The sequence below is a fragment of the Natrix helvetica genome (genome assembly GCF_964273705.1).
Source record: "Natrix helvetica genome assembly, chromosome: 1".
NCBI lineage: Eukaryota > Metazoa > Chordata > Lepidosauria > Squamata > Natricidae > Natrix > Natrix helvetica.
In genome coordinates, this window is record NC_138548.1 from 160365086 (window position 1) to 160390948 (window position 25863).

The window sequence follows — 25863 nt, forward strand, 5'->3', positions numbered from 1 at the left end:
CCTGCGCACTCCGGGTGGCCAGCAGCCAAGCCGCCTCTAATCCGCCTGCCCTGTGTCTGCGCCTAGCTCCTGCGTCTTCGCCCAACTGCACTGCCCTCTCGCTTTTCTCCCTGCCTGCCCCAGCCGACGATGCTGGCCAGGAGAAAACAGACGGCGAGTCTGTAGAGGAGGAGGAGGAGGAGGAAGGCGCATGGCTCTGCGATGTGCACCAGGGAACTGGGAAGGAAAACATTTTCAGGTGGCAGCGCATGCTTGAACTGCCTGCCACCTGAAACATGATGCACTTGTTTGGCCTCTGCATGCATCCTTTTTGGAATCGGGGAGGGGACCCTACAGCCCAAAAACGCTTTCATTGAAAAGGCTTTCACTGCAGTTCCCCTGGCAGCTTCGGGAATCAGGCTCCGACCGAGGCAGCAAAGATATTAACCAGATGAATACTGATGGATGCTGCTGGGAAAGAGGCAGAAAGGTTTTTTTCCTCATTTCCTCCCCTAAAATTAAGGTGCGGATTATACTCCGGTGTGTCTTATACTCCAAAAAATACGGGTGGTTGTGTTTCAGTTCCCAAAACTGGCTGTTTCCAATATTGAGGATCTCTGGGCTATTTTACAACCCTTTTGACAAAAGGGTTTTTTTCATTGCTTTTGTAACTTCTAACAGTCACTAAATGAACTGTTGTAAGTCGAGGACTAACTGAACAAGAAGAATGCAGCTCTTTCTTTTCTACATTGCAATCCACTGTTTTGATAATTCAGAAGTATTTCATTTCAGAACCTTTGAACTCTTTGAAATAATCAACAAAGGCTGTTTTGTACATGAAAAAAAAATAGATCTGAACTCAAACCAAAGCGTTTCAAATTTAAACTATTGGGACATACACACAAACATCAACGTTGATTCAAGGATTAGTTTTGCATGAAACTAATCTTAGTGAACCACCATGTGAATGGCATTGGGTATTTTAATTTAGATATAAGTTTAAAATATAGCCTTTACACCAATTAGTTCAGTAGTCAGAGTTTGCATTTTTTTTACATTAAAAGGAGGGAAATCACAGTAAGTTTTCTTGGTTCAAATATTAGTGCTTGAAGTTTACGTTTAAAAAAAATTAAAATAAAAGGAGGGAGGAGGGAAGCACAGTAAGTATCCTTGGTTCACATACCTTAATGCTACTGACCATTAATTCATTGAGGATAAATCTCAAGATCTTAATTGCTTCGCCTGCAGTCAAAACTTTCCTTGCCTTCATTGCATCTGTTCCCATTGCAGGTACATGTGACAGTAGTGCAGCTATGAGTGGCATTTTAAAGAGGAAGTTTGAAGAAGTTGATGGTTCCTCACCCTGTTCTTCCGTGCGAGAATCAGATGATGACATCTCTAGCAGCGAAAGTGCTGAGAGTGGGGATAGTGTCAACCCTTCCACTTCAAATCATTTTACCCGTAAGTACTACAGCTACATTGCAAGGGGTTTTCTGCATTATAGACAATGAAAGTCAGTGCCTATGGCTTCCTCCATATTCACCCAGTTTTCTACTCTACTTGAAATAGATTTGAATCCCAGAGCTGGCATCTCACAACTGGAGCAGTTGGGAAGTGTCCTCTGGGTGCTTTCCATCATATGAAGCAGATCGTTTGTATGAACTGGGTTTTAGATTGGGATTTTTAGATTGATGTAATGGGCACTCTTTAAATGTTTGCCATGGTGGACATAGCCAGTCTCAAAACACACATTTCCAGAAGGCAAATTGGTAAGGATGTTCCACACAATACATCTAACATCCATCCTAGCATGTTCCCAAGACTTCAGTTGACTTTGCCTTTTATCTGGGCAAGTGGGTGCCCCTTCAGATAAGACACTAGCTTCCATCCAGCTACCATTTTTATTGATGAACAATTCTACTAAGATCTGTGTAGCACCAGGAGTCACTGTTGGATATACAGTTTAGATACTGAGGATGTTGCTTTCATTTGCAACATGTTTATTTCCAATTTTTAAAAAAAAACTTGGTCAGGGATTTTAGCAGACATTAAGGAAGATGGAAAGGGATGTGGTGGCTCAGTGGCTAAGATGCTGAGCTTGTCGAGCAAAAAGGTTGGCAGTTTGGCGGTTTGAATCCCTAGCGGATCCCTACTTGGCCCGGCCTCTGCCAACCTAACAGTTCGAAAGCATGTAAAAATACAAGTAAAAAAATAGGAACCACCTTTGGTGGGAAGGTAACAGTGTTCCGTGCGCCTTTGGCATTTTAGTCATGCCAGCCACATGACTATGGAAACGTCTTCGGACAGTGCTGGCTCTTCAGCTTTGAAATGGAGATGAGCACTGCCCCCTAGAGACAGGAACAACTAGCACATATGTGCAAGAGGAACCTTTACCTTTACTTTTTAAGGGAGATGATGGCAGGCACACTGATGTCCAAAGATGTCAAAACTGATGAAACAAGGTCTAGAATATAAAACAGTCTCCAAGATGGCTTTTGTCAAGTTGTGTGAAAGCTTGCCTTTCAGATGATTGTTCAGCTGTTTCATTTATCATTTGGTTGTTTGCATGATCTGCAAAGAATGTTATAGGATGCTCTTCTTAAAATCTTATGAATGCTTTAATCTCATGGATATTATTACTTTAAGTCATTTGTATTTTAGATTGTTCTACCTTACTTGCTGATGTGAATACTCTGTCGTGATTAGAAAAATGGGCAGAAGTCGTGGGACTTTAAATAATCAAATAGGGTTAGTAGAAGACCTTGGACCCAAGTACAGCAATCTAGCAATAATTATTAGGGTTATTAGCTTATGGTAAAATGTTTAATTTGCTTACTCCCTATTTTCATCAGTGTTTATAATTTAAATAATAACTGTAATAATCCAAACCTATATTATTATATAATAGTTTAATGGGTTGAGTGAGAGCGAGAGTCTGTGCTTCTGTAGCCTTTGCATTATAAATTATGAGTAATCAAATGCTAAGCACAAAATTTGTATAAATGAACTTGGCTCTGCAAAATCTAAGAAAGCCAATTTAGTCCAGTCATCTGACTCCTACTCATGTGGTCTCATCTCTGTAAATCATATTTATGGTTTCTGCTTATGAGACTAATCTAATAATTAAAGATTGATCGCACCGGAGATGCACTTAAGTATGAAAGTATTGAAGACCAAATGTCAATTCTGATGGCTTCCTGGCAAGAAAAGAAAATGACAAAATATTCTAGTTGTGTGAATATAAATGTGAAAAGGAGACGGAGACAATGCTAGAGCAGTTATTTGTGTGAAATCTCCTCTTACTTCCTGGCACGGAAGGAATGGAGCTCTGTCTGAAATCCTAGAGAGACACTACCAGTTGGGTAGAGTCTCTCTGGCCTTCCAGATATCATTATAATTTACATTCTGTTGTCCTAGGCCATCTAATATGTTCAGTAAGGTGGTTATTTTGAGATGCAGTGTAATTGCTCCTTGCCTAAGTAGTATTGAAGAAGAGGAACCAAATGGTCTCATTTATTATATGATTATTTCTTCTGTTCTTTTGATTGGGGATCGAAAGGAATGGCAACATGATAACCATCCATATAAAGGTAGGGGTAAGTGGGATATTTTGGTAAGAAGCTATACAGTGAAATGTACTGGCAAAACTGAAGGAAGAAGGAAGAACACAATGTGATGAGTTATAAAAGGAGAAACAGAATTTATAAACATATTTAGCTGTGTCTAGCTATAGATTACAACAATGTCATTTGAACTGGGGCTGCACTGAGTTAAGTTGTTGAGTTTAGCTAAGTTGAGTTGAGTTGCAGAAGAACCTTAACTTGGCAACTACAGTAAATAATACTATTTGCCAGGTAAGTTGCCACATAAGGTTCCATTAAGATTTGTATTGCAATTATGGTATATTATAAATGGTGCCATCCCTGGTGTACATTGACAGTTGCTTGATATCTTGCCAACTTTACCTCCTTGGGACAGGAATAGTTCTGTTTTTATAATGGTGATAAATTATGGCTGTTTGAGGTAGCATTCCAGTAGCAGGAAGGCCAACTTTAAAGCCATTCATTCAATTGGCTGAAAAGTCTGTTTTACATTTCACAGTTACATGCATTGAACTTAATCGTTTTGACTCGTACATAAATGGGCATTTCTGTGTGTTTCTTTCTCACACAACAAATGCACCCAGACATATTTTAAAAGCAAACATTATACAATGTTCTTCCCCCTTCCTCATGTCACAGGCATCTCATTAAGAGACCACTGTGGTAATGCTACTAAGTTATTTCCTAACTAATCAGGTCTACCTGTTAATTAACCAGAAAAAAGAGACATTTTCGAAGTGAGAGTCACCCCTCTATTCTAGACTCTGCATCGTTTTCAGAAGTTAACAAGTAATGTTCCTTCTAGTCTATGCATATCCTCAGTCATAGTTAACATCTCATTATATGTTTTTTTCTTTATTATTATTATTTCTGTCTGTCAAACAAGTAAATAAACAAGGTCACCGATGCCTTACAGAAGTAAAGTTCTTCATAAGTAAACCCCACTGAGTGTGACAGTTATGTGGGCATATAATTGCAATTCTAAAAGATAAGTCAAAATAGAAGAAAGCCAAATGCAGACACTTTTGCTTGCTATTATACAGGTGAAACTCAAAAAATTAGAATATCATGCAAAAGTTCATTTATTTCAGTAATGCAACTTAAAAAGTAAAATAATATATGAGATAGACTCATTTCATGCAAAGCAAGATAGTTCAAGCTGTGATTTGTCATAATTGTGATGATTATGGCTTACAGCTCATGAAAACCCCAAATCCACAATCTCAGAAAATTAGAATATTGTGAAAAGGTGCAATATTCAAGGCTCAAAGTGTCCCACTCTAATCAGCTAATTAAGCCATAATACCTGCAAAGGGTTCCTGAGCCTTTAAATGGTAGGAATCACAATCATGGGAAAGACTGCTGACCTGACAGTTGTGCAGAAAACCATCATTGACACCCTCCATAAGGAGGGAAAGCCTCAAAAAGTAATTGCAAAAGAAGTTGGATGTTCCCAAAGTGCTGTATCAAAGCACATTAATAGAAAGTTATGTGGAAGAAAAAGGTGCACAAGCAGCAGGGATGACCGCAGCCTGGAGAGGATTGTCAGGAAAAGGCCATTCAAAAGTGTTGGGGACTTTCACAAGGAGTGGACTGAGGCTGGAGTCAGTGCATCAAGAGCCACCATACACAGACGGATCCTGGATATGGGCTTCAAATGTCGTATTCCTCTTGTCAAGCCGCTCCTGAACAACAAACAACGTCAGAAGTGTCTTACCTGGGCTAAAAAAAAACAGACCTGGTCTGTTGCTCAGTGACCAAAGTCCTCTTTTATGATGAGAGCAACTTTTGCATCTCATTTGGAAACCAAGGACCCAGAGTATGGAGGAAGAATGGAGAGGCACACACTGCAAAATGCTTGAAATCCAGTGTGAAGTTTCCACAGTCTGTGTTGATTTGGGGAGCCATGTCATCTGCTGGTGTTGGTCCACTGTGCTTTATTAAGTCCAGGGTCAATGCAGCCATCTACCAGGAGATTTTGGAGCACTTCATGCTTCCTTCCGCAGACGAGCTTTATGGGGATGCTGATTTCATTTTCCAGCAGGACTTGGCACCTGTCCACACTGTCAAAAGCATCAAAACCTGGTTCAATGACCGTGGGATTACTGTGCTTGATTGACCAGCAAAATCTCCTGACTTGAACCCCATAGAGAATCTATGGGGCATTGCCAAGAGAAAGATGAGAGACATGCAGACCAAACAATGTAGAAGAGCTGAAGGCCGCTATTGAAGCATCCTGGTCTTCCATAACACCCCAGCAGTGCCACAGGCTGATAGCTTCCATGCCACACTGCATTGAGGCAGTAATTGCTGCAAAAGGATCCCAAACCAAGTACTGAGTACATATGCATGCTTATACTTGATTATTTTGTTTTTTTTAAAAAACCAAGAAAATTTGTTTAGGTTGGGTTCCAATCTAGACATTTCAAGGAACTGTCTAGGACCACTGCATCTTATGCAGAGACCTGTAGTGTCTGTGTACCTGCATAAATTCCCTCTTGCTGAGATTCTCTTACATTTCATTTCACTACTTAAAAAGCCTCTGAATACCAAGGAAGGAAGGGAGGGAGGGAGGGAGGGAGGGAGGGAGGGAGGGAGGAAGGAAGGAAGGAAGGAAGGAAGGAAGGAAGGAAGGAAGGAAGGAAGGAAGGAATTAGTGTTCTGACCCAGGCTTCACAAAATCATGAAACAGACTCCTTGTCCCCCCAAAAAACCCTTTTTATTTGGCTAATGTGAATTCCTAGCATTCACATACAGAAAAGTCCCAGCAAAAAGCCGTTCAAGGGTGAATTGCAACAGCCGACCTTATCAGTCCTTGGATAGTTGCCAGGCTGATAGCTTCCAGGCTCAACACTGTACAATGAAATACTTGGCAAGGAGTCTCTGTGAGGCACCAACTTAGATAAGCAAATCTTCACACTAACAAATGAACTAATTGTCTCCTGCAAACACCCCTCCCCTTTTGCTCTTGTTTATTTCTTATGGGAGGTGCCATTCAGCGTCCACTTGTGCCTTTACTCCTGAGTTGACCCCTGTTCTTTAATTGTTCCCTTCCCTTGACAGCTCTGCGCATGGGCACATCGGGAACAGGCTCCAGCTGTTCTTCTGCCCCACTTATCTCCGACTCCGAAGGCAGCTGATAACTGTCAGATGGGCCTGGCCCCATTTCTGCCTCTGATGCAGAGCCCTCATCAGAGCCTTCTCCAGACTCCAGGACTGGCCCATGTTCCTCCCCAACCTCCTCACTGTCCGAGTCTGCCACCAATCTGCTAGCCGCTGGCGGGCCACAATAATTAGGAGGCAAAATGACTATCTGAACCTCTGAATTTTATTGATTTTAAATTTTCCTTCCAAATCTGGTCCCTCCAAAAAAAAACCTCTGTCCATTCTTTAATATCATAACATCACCAGTCACGTCTCATGTGACCCTAAAACCAATCAGATTAAAACCTAACCCCATTGCTACAAGTTACAAACCACCGTCCTCTAATTTAATCTGAATTTTATATGAGCATGAATTGCTACAGCAAATTATGTCTAAAAATCGCTTCTTTACCAGTCTAGACTGATTTGCTGCCATATTTACCATTTGAGCATCTGAAATAAGATTTTAGCATAATGGCATGCGCAATCTATCATGTTTGTTCAAGGGGAAACCAAGTCATCCCTAGGTATCCCCAAACGCTGAATTGCCAACTACTAACATTTGTCCTTTCCCTGAACGAGATGTCACTTCATTCGCCGCAAGCTTATTGTTAATTCCAAGCATCAGTTCGGGATTTATTTATTTCTTTATTTGATTTTAAAGCTGCCCATTTGCTGTCGCAGAGAAAAAAAGCTAGCTGTCATGACAATTCTGATGCCACTATATTTCGGCATTCTGAATGGCAGCTAATAATTCCATGCAGGTATATAAATGAGATAAGGGGACAAATGCCTTCCTGTTCGAATACATTTCCCTGCGCCATCAGTTGGAATCTGTCAACTAGGCAAGAATGTCACTATTGTAAAAAATGGTCGTGTTTCCCTTGTCTGGATAGACAAACCAGCAGAATGCTGTAATCAGTGATATTAGATGCCATTTAGAGAGTCGACCAGCCTTCTCTCCTCTGTTTCTGCTTCATTTGCATTGCACACAGTGTTGATTTACATAAGACCTATACAATGTGAATTTTATTTAAATCCAATGTTGTTTATGAATCTTGCATGTTAACCGAATCCAAAATGCACTTCATCTTAAGAAATGACCCTCTCTAGTACACAAAATGAACACATTTAGGGTGAGGGAATATGAAATCGATTAAGATACAGATTATAAAGTTCAGTGTGGAAGAAATAATATCTATAGAAATAAAATTAATCCAGCTAGGATTACTTTTGGGAATAAGCCAGTACAGCTTCTGAATAAAATGTTAATGTTTGGGCTTCCTCAGAAGCATAGATAAATAGATGGCTACAATTGTGAAACAACTAGAATAAACGATGAGTACCAAGGTACTACTGTAAATATTAGGAATATATTTGTAGTGGTACCTTGATACTTATCATTAATGGATTCTGGGAGGTGTGATGAGTACCAAAAATGATGAGTACCAAATAAATGTTTCCCATAAAGAATAATGTAATAAGTCACATGGCAGCTGACACTGACAACACACAAACTGTAGTTTGTGTGTTGCATATCAAACAAACAATGAGTACCCGGACAAAATTTTCACGTCAAAATGTGTCAAGTAGCAAATTTGATGAGTTTCAAAGTAGCTGAGTAACAAGGTACCACTGTACCTAATGATAAAAACAATATGTAATTAAGGCTACCATACCTGGGTTACAAAAATTGAGAGGATCTAGATGGCAACAAATACTTTTGTTATGTTTGCTTTTTCTTTTCTTAATCCCATCTGTTTTGCCCTGCTCTCCTGCAGATATGTTGAGATTATGACTCCAAAAATTATTTGCTAGTCTATTGACTGGGAATTTATTATTTATTTGTGTGCATGTTTAACATTTTGCCCTCAACCACTCTGAGTGGCTTGCAAACTACAAAGCTGTATAAATTAAAGTATGAAAAATTAATAACATAAACAACAACAGATGGGTCACTATTCGGGCATAGATTTTGTTCCCAAATGCCTCTCCAGAGAACCATTTTTTTACAACATGTTGCAAATACAACAGGGGATGTTTCAAACATTCTTGATGTTTGCTGAAGTGGGGAGGGGGGGGCATCATAATTGAGATACAAAATTCCTGTACATGACATTCATTCAGATTTGGGACTCTTGGTAAGGCTTCCTTACTGATCTCACTGGATGGGCATATTCAACTTGGAGAAAGGAGTTTTAGAGAGATCTAAGCCCTAAGGCCAAGGATGAAATTCAGCAGGTTCTGACAGGTTCTGGAGAACCGGTAGCAGAAATTTTGAGTAGTTCGGAGAACCAACAAATACCACATCCGGCTGGCCCCAGAATGGGGAGGGAATGGAGATTTTGCGGTATCCTTTCCCTCCTATGCCCACTAAGCCACGCCCACAAAATCTGTAGTAAAAAAAAATTGAATTCACCACTGAATTCACATACAGATAGTTTCAACTTACAGTTTACTGATCATTTGAAATTACAACAGCATTGGAAAAAAGTGACTTACAACCAGTCCTCACACTTATGACCATCATAGTGATCTTGTGATCAAACTTCAGTTGTTTGGCAACCGGCATGTGTTTATGGTAGTGGCAGCATCCCGGGGTCATGGAATCGTCATTTGACACCTTCCCCACTGGATTCAGAGAAGCCAAGTCAATGGAGGAAGCTGGACTCACCTAATGACCACAAGATTCACTTAACAACCGCAGTGGTTTGCTTAACAACCGTGGCAAAAAGGTCATAGAAATTCATTTAACAACTTTGCCTAGAAGTGGAAATTTTGATCCGAGATGTAATTGTAAATCTATATTGCCTGTATAAGGCTTTAAAGCATAACCAGTACCTTGAATTGCACTGAAAGCTAATTTGTAGCCAATGCAGCATCTGCCTTAGTGGTGTTATATAGGCAATTATAGGCACTCTCAATAATTAAATGCTAAGCCAGATGAAGCATCCAAAAAGTCTTCAAGGATTGGTTCATGTAGAGTTACAGTAGTCTATCCAAGGGCCCTAAGAGCATGTGCGACTGAAAGCAAAGCTTCCTGTTCCAGAACTGGCACACACAAAATAATGATGGAAGTCCCTTTATGATTCAGATCCTCTGGAGTGTAGCAAGTTGAGGAAGGCTTGACTGAACAGTGTCAAGTACCTACTATCCCCAGGACCCTGGGAATCCCTCTCATGAAATTGAGTCAAAAGAGCGATTTTTCATGGAATACACAAACATGTCTTTGCAAAACGATAATGCTGTAGTTAAAAGACTATTTAAAATCCATTCGGATTTGAGTCTGTAGAGATTCTCAGTCACTCAGGTCATCGTTGCCCTAAAGGTGCTTTTTTCAGGAGGCAATTAGACTTTCTTGTTTGTACTTTTGAAGACATTTCGCTTCTCATCCAAGAAGCTTCTTCAGCTCTGAAGGAACCAGGAGCACTACACCGTTGACCCTGAAGACACAGGTAAACCTCCAAGTGCTTTAATGACCCTCTAAAAGGATGCAGATTACCAGCTGTCTGCAAGGAATATAAATCCTTCCATTCGTCATGTTCCTGTCAGAGCTGAAGAAGCTTCCTGGATGAGAAGCAAAACCTTGGGGACGTTCGGATTTGAGTTTGCAGATATCAGCATAGAAGGTCTGCTGTCCACATACAGTTCAGTTCAATAATATTGCCCTTGTTATGCAGGTATAAAACCACACATTCATCTCCTTCTGATTTTGAATTAGTGGTCTTGAGGGGTCCGATTCCTTTTCCTGAGCTCTTACAGACTTCCCATCAATCATAGCTGTCTAACTGTATTAAGGCATCTCTGACATAAAAAAAGAGAAAAAACATATTTGGAGTAAGATTTAAGTCCATGTCTGAATTTGATGGAAGTGTGCCATTGTTGGATTGATTTTTTTTAAACTATATATGTTTAAGTTGATAGTAATCTTTTAGAAGGACGGAATGGTTCAATGTCTTAAGACGCTGAGCTTGTCGATCAGAAAGGTCAGCAGTTTGGCAGTTCGAATCCCTAGCACCGCCTAATGGAGGGAGCTCCCATTACTTGTCCCAACTTCTGCCAACCTAGCAGTTCGAAAGCATGTAAAAATCCAAGTAGAAAAATAGGGACCAGCTTTGGTGGGAAGGTAACAGTATTCCGTGCACCCTTGGCATTTAGTCATGCCGGCCACATGACCATGGAGATGTCTTCGAACAGCACTGGCTCTTCAGCTTTGAAATGGAGTCAGGAACGACTAGCACATGTGTGCAAGGGAAACCTTTACTTTTACTTTAATCTTTTATCCAGGTAAATGTTCCTGGGATTGTTATCATGAAGGTCCTTTTGAAAAGGTGAGATTACCACTGGAAAATTTCATCTCATTAAAGCAGCTGTGACACTTTTATTGTGCCAGCTGTGTGCTGCTTTCTGGATCATTTGCAACCAAATTAAAAACCTTCGGCCTGTGTGGCCCTTAAGATGTTTAATGGATATATTTCCTCCTTGCTTGCCTTATAGGACAGACAAGTTAATGAGTAGAATAAAGAGGAACTTTACTTAAATAGCCTGAGAACACTTTCTTCACGGAAGTTACGTTTATTTATTCGTTTGTTATTAGATTTTTATTCCACCTTTATCACTTTATAAGTAACTCAAGGCAACAAACATATATGCACCAAGACAAAATCCTTGCCAATAAAGAATTGTCTTCTCTTCTCTTCTCTTCTCTTCTCTTCTCTTCTCTTCTCTTCTCTTCTCTTCCCTTCCCTTCCCTTCCCTTCCCTTCCCTTCCATTCCATTCCATTCCATTCTATTCTATTCTATTCTATTCTATACCTAATACTCCTTCCTCTTCCTATTTTCCCCACAAAAACCCTATGAGGTTGGTTGGGCTGAGAGAGGCTGACTAGTTCAAAGTCATTCCAGCCCAATTTACCTCACACAGTTGTTATTGTGAAGAAAAATATGGATCCACAGGAAAGCTCTCAAAATCTCTCCTTTTCCCATGTCCGTGGTTTGAATTGCATTTTATGCAACTGCAACTTTTTCTGACTTGAACTGAATGAAATGTCAGTTTTCTTCTTGTTACTGGCTTTTATTAGGGTTTTTTTCCTGCTTTTTTAGAACTGTTTTTAATTATTCTATCTATGAATTAACCTTCTATGGGTTTGCACTTTGTAAAACAACCTATTTTAAAGAGATATAAATGACAAAATACAGCTAGTCCTCAACTTACAACAGTCTCATTCAGTAATTGTTAAAAGTCAGAACAGCACTGGAAAAAAAGTGACTTATGACCGTTTTTCACACTTCATAGCTCACTTGACAACTGTCTCACTCAGCAATATAAATTTGGGATTTAATTGTGGTTGTATGGCAAGGATTCCTTGTATTCTGTGTTTTTAGGCTTTTTAGCCTCAAGATTATATTATTTCTTACATTGTTTTTTGTGAGGGCGGTAAATGAGTTACATTACCCTCAGGTTGTCAAGGAGCCGTATGGTTGACATTTATTATAACATGCTTTTGACATCAAGAAAATAGCTGAAATTGGGAAGGGAAGTGCTCACCCTTTGGATCTCAGCCAGGCAAACCTCAATTTATTTGTGCTTAGTAACTGAGTAACTTCTTTTTACAGTTTTAAAAAAAGATACTTGAAAAAGTTCAAAAGGTTTGACAGTCGTTCACACTAAGATTTGCACAAATGAGGCAATACAGGCTTTTCCCTTCCTACCGCAGGTTTATTTTTAACTAGACACACACACACACACACACACACACACACACACACTTCTCCCTCCTCCCCACCCACTTTCCAGCACCTTCTCCTGACTCTGGAATTCCCTGGGCTATTTTTGGAAAGCTTGATAGATTTCTGCCAAAGATGCACAAAGAACTTCTTTATCTAAGAGATGCTGAAAGTCTGGCTGATTCCTGAAATATTAGAACTACCCTTTGTGACCTTCTAAAAAGTGCTTAAAATAGGGGTGTCCCCACCAGTGGTGGGTTCCTGCCGGATCGCACCGGATCGCGCGCGCTCCCTTTCAGCGCTCCACCTGGCTCTCGCGCTCCCTTTCAGCGCTCCACCTGGCTCTCGCGCTCCCTTTCAGCGCTCCACCTGGCTCGCGCGCTCCCTTTCAGCGCTCCACCTGGCTCGCGCGCTCCCTTCCGGCGCTAAAGCCGGAAGTACAGTTTTGCCCGGCCCTGGCGAAGCAACGACGCCTGCCTGCGCTCCACCAGCTCGGCTGGGAACGGAGATGTTTCCTCAGCGGAGCGGAGTGCCTGAAAAGTCTTTTCAGGTGCTCCGCTCCGCTGAGGAAACATCTCCGTTCCCAGCCGAGCTGGTGGAGCGCAGGCAGGCGTCGTTGCTTCGCCAGGGGCGGGGCAAGACTGTACTTCCGGCTTTAGCGCTGGAAGGGAGCGCGCGAGCCAGGTGGAGCGCTGAAAGGGAGCGCGTGAGCCAGGTGGAGCGCTGAAAGGGAGCGCGCGAGCCAGGTGGAGCGCTGAAAGGGAGCGCGCGCGATCCGGTGCGATCCAGCAGGAACCCACCACTGGTCCCCACCCAGGAAGCCTAGGGATCCCCTGGAAATGGGAAGCCTAGAGCTGACTGAATTGTGCATGTAATCCCCAGTTTACAAAGTTACAGTGACACTGAAAAAAGTAACTTATGACTGTTTTCACGCTTATGACTGTTGCAGCACCCCCATGGTCACATGATTAAAATTCAGGAGGTTGGCAACTGGTTCATATTTATGGGTTGCAGTGTCCTGGGATTATGCCATCCCCTTTTGCGACCTTCTGATAGGGAAAGTCAAGCGGGAAGCTTAACAAGTGTATCGCTAATTTAACAACGGCAGGGATCCCCTTAACAAGCCGAGCAAGAAAGGTCGTAAAATGGAGCAAAACTCACTTAACGAATGTCTCACTTAGCCACAGAAGTTTTGGGTTCAATTGTGGTCGTAAATCAAGGACCACCTATCTTCCCTCTTGTGATCTTGCTTTTGCTTCGTTGGTTTTGTGGAATGTTTTAATCACTGGTTTTATTGTATACTGCCCAGAGTCACTTGGTATGAGATGAGTGGCCATATAAATTTGACAACTAAATAAACATTTAGTGCAGGGGTATCAAACTCGATTTCATTGAGGTTGCATCAGGTTTATATTTGACCTCAGGTGGCTGGGGTGGGCATGGCCAGGGTAGGTATGGCCAGCTCAGTGTCACTCGTGCCGGGGGCGTCTGTGGTGGCCCAAGTGCTCTGTCAGCAAAAACGGGCTCCTGAGCTTGGTTTCCAGCTGCGATGCCTCCTTCTGCCAGTAAAAACTGAGCTCGCAACAGCCACATCCTGAGCTCCGTTTTTGCTGGCAGAGGCACAGCAAACCGATCCTTCCCCGCTGTTTCTAGGGCGGCCCCACGGGCCAGGTCTAAGCACCCCACAGGCCAGATCCGGCGCCCAGACCCTGAGTTTGACACCCTGATTTAGTCAATCTCAGAAAAATATTCAGAAATCTGGCAGATTTTGTAATTTTTGGAATTCTTAATTAAAGTTTTTTTTTTCTTTTTGTTTAAAAACATTTAAAGTCAGTGAGCATCTTGTTACCGAGATGATGATATGCAGAGGCACCTCGTTTTCAATGAATGAATAGACGTGTAGTTTCATACTTGCAAAGGGGAGTTTTCACTAGCCTACCAAAAAAAAGTTCCAGATTTTGTTCTTGCTGCAAAGCAAGGTTGTTGACTCATCTGTGACAAATGTAAAGTATGCAATGACTTGGGAAGGAAATTTCGTAACGATCTTCATTTCTATTTTCTCCCAATATTTTTACAATAAACATGAATAGACTTCCATTTGCAGTCTCCCATTTTCAAACTGACTCCTACATTATATATGTGCCACCTCTGGCTCCTTAACTTAATGAAGTGTTTCAGGGAAATTGAAAGCTGGCACATCTTTTTTTTTGGGGGGGGTATATATTTGCAGCTTCTGCCAACCTAGCAGTTCGAAAGCATGTAAAAAATGCAAGGAGAAAAATAGGGGCCACCATTGGTGGGAAGGTAACAGTGTTTCATGCACTTTCGGTGTTTAGTCATGCCGGACACATGACCACGGAGACGTCTTTGGACAGTGCTGGCTCTTCTGCTTTGAAACAGAGATGAGCACTGCCTCCTAGAGTTGGGAACGACTAGGCACATATGTACGAGGGGAACCTTTACCTTATATACCGGTATTGACAAGTATACTCAGTGATGGATTTGAGTTTCATCATCCAACTTTGCCAAGATAGAGAGTGCTTCTTTTCAATATTGTGCTTTTATGACCAAGTTTGCAAAGAGTGTTGCCAAACAAGACAGAACTTCTGGGATTTTGATACCGTAGCTGTGTGAAAGATGTTACAGCTGATGTTGCTTCCATGAAAGGGAATACCTGTTACATTTCCTGCTGAGGCACAAATGTTAATGCTTCAGGAATTCCATTCACTTTTGAATCTAGACACCTAAGATTGGGGACATTATTGTGATCATATACTATATGTCACTACATGAGAATGTGAATCTTACTCCTTCCACCTGAATTTGCAAGAATTTCAAGCTGAACCTCTCTGCATAGAACCGGTCCCTAGTGCCCAAAAGGTCGGGGGTGGCTGTTTTAGTACATACAAAGCTTTTATATTATAAGAGAATAGGCAGGTTTTGCAAAAAAAAAAAAAAAAAAAAAGTTTTTTTTCATACTCTGATGTTTCAAAGCAATGCAGATTGACATTGTATATACCACAGATATCCACCTTTTCCCCATGACTGACCATGCTGAGTTGGGGTGAAATTGCAACACGGCGTTCAAGGTTACAGTTCAGAGCAGACGTATTGCAACGATAGTTGTAAAATAATATAGAACGTCTGTGGCATTGGATTGAATTATTTACGGGGCTAATGGAATCTGCTATTTGGAGATATAAATGAAACCTATGTATTGAAAGCAAAAAATCTATTTCCTGGAGTAGGAAAAGATTGTACTGTAAGAAGTGTATGGCTTAGGAAAGTATTTTAGTTCACAAAAAGACCAGAGCTTTAGCTTCAATAAGATCAAAAAGTAATACGAGAGCTCCGTTTTCTTCACTACTTTTCCCGTAGCAGGAAAAGATTATATTACATTAGGGCGATGTCTCAGAAAAGTATTTTGGGTTTCTTTATAAAATGTCAGAGCTTGAGCTACATTGAAAGGCTAAAAGTAATAGGACAACCTTTCCTTTTTGATATTAATTTTCTAGAGAAGTAGTACTCTTCCTTATGCTGTCAGCATCTTTCTTTGATCGATTTTACTGATCGAATCACTTGAAACTACTTCACCTTGAAATCTAAACGAAGAGTTTTGACAGCTTAATTTTAACCTGATTAACATGAAGCTGTGGTCAAATGGATTGAAGAAGAGAAACTAGCTTTTTATTTATTATTTTCTGATTTGTAAAAAATGTTACAGATTTGTGTGATGATTTTGTCTCAATCTTGATCCCTGGTGTTGCCTGGCACAGTCCCCGTAATTTCCTTGGCACAGTTTTTAGAAGTGGTTTGCCTCCGCCTTCTTCCTAAGCTTGAGAAGGAATGAATGGTTGATGGTCATCCAGCTGTATTTTATGCTTAAGGCAGGACTAGAACTCACAGTCTCCTGATTTCTAGCTTGGTGCTTAACAGCTACACCACTGGGCCTCAGAAATAGATTAATCAGCTGGATAGCAGAAATTATGAATGCTTTTTGGAGAATAAAACCTTCACCAGAGCACAGTTTGAAAAACACTGTTGATGCATTGTTCATTCCTCATTTTAAAACAAATTGATTTCATTCTGGTTATGAAACTCTTCCTCCCTTGACAATAAAGAACTAATAAGCATCTGAAACCCAAGTTTAAAAGTCCTGTAAGTATTCCTGATTGATGGAAGAACAGACCGCAAAGCCAAAGGACTTAATTTCCTGAAGCTGTTTTAACTAGCTGCGTGCTTCTGGCTGTGGTTGTTAAAATATATAGCTTCACATTACAAAGGCTGTTAGCGTGTTTTATGATCCTTTTAGTTCCTCCCTCTTCACTATTACATTTTTCCCATCATACCTGTGCAACTGTCACACCTGAATTACATAAATGCGATTTATCATCTCACACCCCCAATGTTGTTTTGGGTGCGTCAGGACAGAAGAGTCAAGCAGCTTTTGCAACTGCGCTTCATATTTTTCATTACAGGCTAAATGCTGCTCATGTTTCTACCAGTGACGTGCGGTGAGGTTTACGCCTGGTGAGGCTGGTGACATCATCAGGAAGGCGGGGAATGGGACCACGTGTGCTGGAGGCTGAGGCTGCTTCAGTCTCCAGCACACGTGATCCCATTCCCCGCCTTCCTGAGCACGCTCCGCTGGCTCGCGCTCCCAAACAGCAGCTGCTTTTTAGTGTTTTTCTGTGCGTCTGGCGTTTAGGACATCCAGCTATCTACCTAAACGCCAGACGCACAGAAAAGCAGCTGCTGTTGGGGATCGCGGAGCGCGAGCCGGCGGAGCGCACTCAGGAAGGCGGGGAATGGATCAGCACGTGATCCCATTCCCCCCTTCCTGAGCGCGCTCCGACGGCTCGCGCTCCGTGATCCCCAACAGCAGCTGCTTTTCAGTGCTTTTCTGTGCATCTGGCGTTTAGGACATCCGGCTATCTACCTAAACGCCAGACGCACAGAAAAGCACTGAAAAGCACTTCGCCTCCAAGCCACTTCGTCTTGATGATGTAGCCGACGTCGCTGCTGGGCGCGGCCGGACGGAGGTAACCAGAGTGGCGCCGAGGGGTCCGGGTGGACGAAAGAGCGAGCAAGCAAGCAATGGAGGATCAGGCAGCCTGATCCTCGGTCGCTCGTCCGCCGGACTGCCTTGGCGCCACTCTGGCTACCTCCGTCCGTCCGCGCATGGCAGCTGTGGCGACGTCATCAAGCCCCTGCCACTTCTGGACGTCGATTGCAGTTGCAAGGAGCACGCAAAGTACAGCGAAGGCAGGAAGGTTATTGGCGCTTCCGAGAATCCTCCTGCCTCCGCCGGTTGCCCAGCTGGCACCACCCCGCACGTGCTCCTCCTCCTCCCTCCTCTTCCTCTTATATATATGAAACTCCCTCGTGGATATTATTATTTTATATATTATTATTTCATGATGAGAGGTGAGGCTCTGCCTCCCCTGCCTCCAATGACCGCATGTCCCTGGTTTCTACATATGTGGATTTATAAGAGGCATGGCTAAGCAGTGGTATAAACAAAGTTTAAATGGAGATTGTTAAAAAGGAGGAGGCCCTGTTTCAAAATGTATGCACATTATTTAGACTGTTTGTTAATTTCATAAAGAAAGGAAGGAATATTCATTTGTAAGAGAAGTCTGGAAATATTGTAGCCTTAATTACTTCATTTATTTCTGATATAATAATTGCACTGAATAACTTCTCTTTGCAGTCTAATGAGAACTTGTATGAGAATGCCAGAATCTGATGCAGTAGAACAGGGCTGTCAAACTCGCGGCCCACGGGCGGAATGCGTCACCTGCTGGCCACGCCTACACCTTGTTTAGCAAAGGGGGGGGGGAAGACCCAATATGACACGTTGCACTGCTGTGATGATGTGAGTTTCACACTCCTGTAGTAGAAGATTTAAAAAGATGGTTTACTCATTCTCAAAAAATATCTAAAAAGATCCAGAGTTTAAATTGGCAAAATCTTACAAGGTTAGAGAAGTTCTAAGATTTTTAATGATGATGATAATATTAATGATTTATGCATCTCTACCTTGAAAATGTTGCCAAATCAGAAACTTCAACAATAAGCATAAATGAGCTGGATTTGAAAGTAGACAAAAAGTTGTTTATTCATCCCTCTATTATAGAAACTTTAAATGAAACATTGAGCGTGTAAAATTTTTATTAAGACACTAGGCAACTGAAAATCTTCCAGTTTGACTGCATTATCCTTATTTATAATGTGATACTCAATAAATGTAAGGAATAAAATAGAGCTATCTTTTCTTTGATTTCAAAGCTGTGACCTATTGGGCCATTCTTTCAGAGATACTTGCTTACATAAATGGAGAAGCAGAATGACTGCAAGCAGTCAAGGAATTCCTTGAGTCAAGGAATCAATTGAGAGCAGGGAGGAGTTCCAACTTCCCGCAAGCTTCCCTGTTGATGAGGCTTATGGGAAGCTCATCTTCATTACCATCTTCAAAGCGCTCCATGGCACAGGACCTAGTTACCTGCGGGATCGCATCCTACCACATACATCACTGCGACCAATTCGCTCTCACAGGGAGGGACTCCTCCGGGTGCCGTCCACCAAGCAATGCCAACGGGCGGCGCCTAGGAGTAGAGCCTTCTCTGTGATGGGCCCAACCCTCTGGAATGACCTCCCCCCCCGATATTAGAACTACTACCGACTTCCGTTCCTTCCGACAAACACTTAAGACTCACCTGTTCAATTAGCCGGCCTGACCCACTTATAGTTCTACTCTTATCTCCTGGCAGATATTTTTATTAGGGATAGTTTTTAGGGTTAATGTTTTTAAATTTTTAAAATTTTAATCTAACTTAAACTAAATCTGTACAGTGAACCATTGCTACCTCCTCCAGTCCTATATTTATCTTATATTTATACTATGTATATTTATTGTTCAATTGTTTTAATATGACTCTACACCGCCCCGAGTCTCTTCTGAGAGAGGGGCGGTCTAGAAATTGAATAAAGTTAAGTTAAAGTTAAGTTAAGCTGGCAAAGCGCTTGGAAAACACTCGTTCTCCTCGGCTGTCCTTCAAAACTGCCTGCCACTTTTCTGAGGGGGAGGAGGGGACAAAATGAGCTGTGGACCATTAGGAAAGATGCACCTCACAACCCTCCCTCCCACACATGGGATACAGCTGGTTCAGACCGGTTTGGGCAAACCAGCACTTCCGGTGAGCAGTCGTCCCCCCGCTCTTTCCTGTTATACAGTATATTTCCCTGTTTATTTAGCTCAGCTGATTCGCGCGGCACAACGGATTGCCGTGCGTCAGCTGTTTTACTCACTGGCGCTGACATAGAAGGCAATTTTTGAAGCTTAGAATGGGTGATTTTTTTAAATGCTGCGCGCACGTGTACAAAACACATATGCACACACTCATTGAATTGGTTGTTAAACTGGTTGCATCCCACCACTGCTTGATTCCCTTGGTTAAGTCTGATGTAAGAATAGAGCAATTACTTCACCCCTGTTTTAATCAGCTAACCTAACAAGTTAATTGATTTGGCACTTATCAGTAATGGTAGTTGAGAAAGATCTTGGAGAACAGGCCAAGAAACTTTTAAGGAACGATCACACAGAGCATATCCCCCAGCTGGACTGCAGGCAGGACAGGAACTCTGAAGGGACCTTCCCTTGTTTCTTCAGCTGCAAAGGAGACAGTGGGAGATATATATTCTCAGGCTTGCCAGATTCTGTTTATGTAGCTTTACAATAAGGTAGAAAATAGACATCTGGGTATGTTTCCTGTCTGATCTACCTAGGAAGGCTGACATACTTTGACTCATAAAAATGAACATGACATGCCGAATTAAGCTTGTATGCTGCTTTTAGGAGGCATCGTACAATAGCTGCAGCTCTGGACAAATGGTTAAAGAAGGCAACCAAGCAGAGAGCTTCATTTTATCTGGCATTTTCCCTGTATCATTTAGACATGCTTCCAGAGGCATCTGGAGCAAGCCACTGTTTCTATGTTGTGATGTTACAACACGAGTTCTGCCTCTCGGGTGCTTAACACGCACCTTTGTGTCATGAGTACAAAAGGGGCAAGTGTCAGGGTTCCAAATAGCATCCAAAGGTAAATCAGAATCCAAGGCAAAGTATTGCCCAAAGTTCCAATTTATTAAGAGAGCTGTGTTGGCACATCTGGGAAGACATGAATTTGAAAGCTTCCTGGTTTTCCCCACCTAGGTGAAAGTTCAAGACCTTGCCCCCACACCCACAAATCCATCACATGGACCAATCTTCCACTGCCATGCTTGCAGTTTCCCCCCATGCAGTTCCGGTCAGGTGCAGAGGTGCAGAGACAAAGGATGACCTTGGCTTTCTAGAAAGAATTTTGTTATGACTACATAGCATCTCACTCCTTGCAATCCCCCCTCCCATTTTCTCACAGTGGAAAATGCATAGTAGAATAATAGAAAGTGTGGCAGGCCAAAGAAAAGATGCAGAATCAACCTCTCTGTTGGCACGCTTTCCATCCCAACCGTTTTATCCTTGTTTAGCAGTGTTAAGGGTTGAAGAGATGGATAAGCAGGGCTTGGTTTAAACTTGTCCCTTGTTTCTGTTCCAGCATCCTCGATTCTGAAGAGCGAGAAAAGGAAGAGGACCAAAAATGTCCATTTTAATTGTGTCACGGTATACTACTTCACCAGGAGGCAAGGCTTCACAAGCGTTCCCAGCCAAGGAGGCAGCACTTTGGGCATGTCCACTCGTCACAACAATGTGCGTCAATATACCCTGGGGGAGTTTGCCATGGAGCAAGAACGGCTTCATCAAGAGATGTTAAGAGAACATCTCAGGCAGGAAAAGCTGAACTCCTTAAAACTCAAGGTAAAAAAAAAGGAGGGGGGAAGGGGGGATCCTTTTTCCCCGACTCCGACATATGGACCCAAAACATTAACAGTGGGCTTGGCGCTTGATATCCTTGGCAAGTTGGCAGTTCCACTTCTGAAATGGCTGCAGTTCAATTGCCTCCAACAAGCTGGCATTGACCCTGTCTCTCATATTAACTCATCAGATTTTTTAATAGGCCTCCACCTGGGCTCTTTAAGACGATCGTTTTCTTCCTGCTATGCAGCTACGATGGCAATTCGTTCCACCCCATCAACGTTCCAGCTTTGATTGGGATGCAAATATAGTTAAGCCAGCTGCTAGGTGTCGGATTGTTCTGCACAAAAAGAGATTTTTGAACTGATATTCAGGAAGGTTTTCTCTTTGAATCATACGACGGGCTGCTGGGAAAATTGCAACAGCCAACTGTGCTTGCTCTGTGGGATATCCAGTTGCACAAAACACTGAAACCCACACCTTTCGGTTTGTACAGGAGCTTATTTTGATTCTCTAGAAAGTGATTCTCTATAGTGAACACACCTGCCATGGATAGGTCTCATATTGTTTACCTAGATATGTATTGCTGTATGCAAGTTACTTGATACATTCCCTCCACCCTTTTTTTTAAAGGACATCCTATGCCAGTGATGGATAACCTTTTTGCTTTCTAGGAGCCCGGGGAGAGCAAAAACCGCCTCCCCTGCCCACCTGGAGGCCCTCCGGAGGCTGAAAACGGCCCATTTCCCCATTTCCGGTTTGTGCATTGGGCTGTTTTTCGCCCTCCGGAGGCTTCAGAAGGCTTCCCTAAAGCCTCCAGAGAGCAAAAAATGGCTGAAAATCAAGGCAGAAATCATCTGGCCAGCACACTCACGCGGGCTGGACCTGGCAGGGCAACGCCTCGCGTGCCCTCAGAAATGGTTCCGCGTGCCACCTGTGGCACATGTGCCATAGGTTCGCCATCATGGTCCTATGCAAATAGCAACTAGGGCTGGGTAAAATATTTGAAATAGCTATTTTGTAAAGTTCATTAACACAAACAAAACATTTCTCTTTGAAGTATTAGAGTAGTGTTTCCTTTACGATGCTGATACAGCTGCTTCCAGACTGTCCTTAGTAAGAGATGCACAAAACTAGTTTCTCTTGGACTATTAGCAAAGGGAAACAGCTGGGCAGAGGGACATGTTTCAAAGCAGCTATGCAAACTTTGCAAAAGAGGACAACTGCAAAAAGATGAGCTTTGCTTAAGCTAAGGGGTTTTGCAGAGCATCTGTCTGAACATTTCCCCAATCTTAGAGGGTATTCCAGTGGCATCTGCAAGGGAGGATCAAAATCAGCAAGATGGCAGGTGGAGCTTCACAGTGTAAACCCCAAACCATGTGTACATGTACCTTCAAAAGGAACTGGAGAAAACATAGTGAGATTCCCAGAATAAAGTTGATAGAACATAATAGTATGAAGAGCACCATAAAAATAAAGGTGAATGTGTTATCCTAAACCAGTGCTTCTCAAACATCGCAACTTTAAGATACGTAGACTTCAATCCCCAGAATTCCACAGCCAGCATGTTGGGAGTTGCAGTCCACATACCTTAAAAGTTGGCAAGTTTGAGAAATTTTGTCCTAAACCTCTCATTCAAAAAGACTACTGGAAGAAAAATGCATACAATGCATGCTTTAAAACAGAGTACTCATTCAATCCAAATGGGATTTTATGCATGCACACAGCATTTTATACACTCTATGTATATGTAACATGGATGTTACACATAAGTATTGTATGTATGTGCAATATAGCAAATAGTATTTTACACAAGCACAGGAGCATATAGTCCACAGAGAGATGGTATTCATTGCATCTGAGATCTGCTAAACAGAATTATTACACCGAGGATTTATTTTGGTTATCAAGCTTGGTCTATGGTATAAGACAGCGATGGCAAACCATTTTGGGCTCGTGTGCCATAAGTGGGGGGAGCGCAGGGGGGTCGTGTGCAGGCATGCCGCACCCATAATGCAATGAGCGACACCCCCCCAGTGCGCATGCGCGCACTACAGGCACAACCCCCCTTTTTTGCATGCTTTTTTCACCCTCCCCAAGCTCCAGAGGCAAGCGGGGGGTGAAAACAGCCTCCCCCGTCCCCCTGGAAGCCCTCCAAAGGAAGTCCGGTTTGCTCGGAGGGTCGTTTTAAGCGCTCCAAAGGCTTCAGGGACCTTCAAGAGGCTTCCCTGAAGCCTTTGGAGCGCTCAAAATGACCCTCCAAGCAAACCGGAAGTGCGTTCCCGAACTTGCGGTTTGGCCGTAGGGCCAGTTTTTTGTGCTCCGGAGGCTTCAGGGAAGCTCATGAAGCCTCCGGAGGGCCTGGGGGGGGCTCTTTTCGCCCTCCCCAGGCTCCTATAAAGCCTTTGGAGCCTGGGGAGGGCGAAAAATGGCTTTAAAAAAGGGTGAACTCGGCTGGCCAGCGCACGCATGCGCGCTGGCCAGCTGACAGGGCAGCGCCTCACGTGCCCTGACAAATGGCTCCATGTGCCACCTATGACATGCATGCCATAGGTTCGCCATCACTGGTATAAGATGTCTATAAATGCTTCAAAGCATCTTCAGTTGTTCACTTAATAATAAGAACCATGAAAACAAAGCAGAGATATTTAAAGACGGTGTGGTCCTCAACAAACTAATTCCACACTCTTGCATAACAAAAGCTTATGCTACGTAAATGGTTTCCTTTGAACATTCTGTTCACCGTGGAGCTGTGACGCATCTTTTAATGTTACTACAGATGACTAATAATGGCACGATGGAATCCGAGGAAGCGAACACTTTAACGCTGGAGGACATTTCTGATGACGATATAGATCTGGACAACACCGAAGTGGACGAGTACTTCTTTCTGCAACCTCTGCCGACAAAGAAACGAAGGGCACTCCTGCGAGCCTCCGGAGTCAAGAAGATTGATGTGGAAGAAAAACATGAGCTGCGAGCCATCCGTCTTTCAAGAGAGGACTGTGGTTGCGATTGTCGAATCTTCTGTGACCCGGAAACTTGCACTTGCTGCCTTGCAGGCATAAAATGCCAGGTGAGAGGGCTTCTCTTAAGGTATTCTTCACCAAAGGGTGGTTCCAAGTGTTTTGTTTTTTTTAAACAGGAAGGATATCTTCCCCATTCACATTCATTTAGGTGTTTTAAAGAGAGGCACTTCCCTATTTTCTACAGGAAGTTTCAGCTGTAGTTGAAACATAAGGAGACAGGTGAGTTATTTGTCCCTCCAGGTATAGCTCAGAAGTGGTATTCAGCAGACCCTGACCAGTTCTGGAGAACCGGTAGCGGAAATTTTGAGTAGTTTGGAGAACCGATAAATACCACCTCTGACTGGCCCCACCCCCATCTATTCTCTGACTCCCCAGTCTCAGCTGATTGGGAGGGAATGGGGATTTTGCAGTAACCTTCCCCTGCCACACCCACCAAGTGACACCCAGAGAACTGAAAGTAAAAAAATTTGAATCCTACCACTGGTGTAGCTGAAACACAGATCCCAACAATGGAAACCATAACCACCATTGAGGGATCCAAAGAGTAATTCAGCATAATCCGGAGAAACATGGGATTCTGTGTGCCGCTATACATGGCAAAATACAATAAAGAAGATATAAAACAGATAGCCCAGATTTTGGGTTTGAATCAGCCTCCCAGAGAGCTGTTTTCTTCAACCGAGTGGCCCTTCTGATATATTGGGTCTAAAACACTCAATATTCCCATAAGCATAGTAATGTTCCATCACAACTGAAGGGCAGCAGGTTGGAGAAGGTTAACTTAAAGCAGGGACGTCAAACTCGGTTTCACTGAGGGTCTCATTGGGGTTGCATATGACCTCGGGCTGGGTGGGCGTGGCCAGGGTAGACGTGGCTAGCTCGACATCACTCGAGTCGCAACGACCTCCTGCAGCCCTCTGCCAGCAAAAATGGAGCTGGGGGGGGGGCACAAATAGCCTGAGCTCCATTTTCACTGGCGAAGGGCTGCAGAAGGCCGTAGCAGCCAAAAACAGAGCTTGGGCAACACCCCCTACCCCACCCGAGCTCTGTTTTGGCTGGCAGAGGCACCACAGGCCAGTCCTTCTAAGATCTAAGCCAGGGGTGTCCAAACTTGGGAACTTTAAGACTTGTGGACTTCAACTCCCAGAATTCATGGGAGCATGGCTGGCTGGGGAATTCTGGGAGTTGAAGTCCATAAGTCTTAAAGTTCCCAAGTTTGGACACCCCTGATCTAAGCACTCCGTGGGCTGGATCCAGTCCATGGGCCTTGAGTTTGACACTCCTGACTTAATGGTTTAGAGCCCCTTTTCTGTTAGCATTAGGCGTAGGGTTCTCCTGACATACATTTCAGCAGTGTGGCTTCCTGGATTACCAGCATGGCTGGAAAGTGCTATGATCACATGGGCAATCCAGGATGGAACATCAGCTTTCTGGAGAAGAGTTCCATTCTGTTTCCAGGTTCAAAAAAGGTTAAAGAGACTTTTGATTGTCCATCTCATAAACGTCACAATGGAAACAAAATCTGCAT

The 25863-nt window shown here is 42.9% G+C and overlaps 1 protein-coding gene across 2 annotated transcripts in view; it reads left to right on the forward strand.

Annotated features, from left to right (window-relative positions):
• The window catches only part of CSRNP3 (cysteine and serine rich nuclear protein 3), a 53817-nt gene that overhangs the window by 23720 nt on the left and 4234 nt on the right, over positions 1-25863 (forward strand). For both annotated transcript variants that reach the window (XM_081938443.1, XM_081938442.1), the window contains exons 2-4: positions 1270-1440; positions 21050-21309; positions 24086-24382. In XM_081938443.1, coding sequence (XP_081794569.1) covers positions 1293-1440; positions 21050-21309; positions 24086-24382 — 705 coding nt within the window. In that variant the 5' untranslated portion in view covers positions 1270-1292. The remainder of the gene's footprint in view (positions 1-1269; positions 1441-21049; positions 21310-24085; positions 24383-25863) is intronic.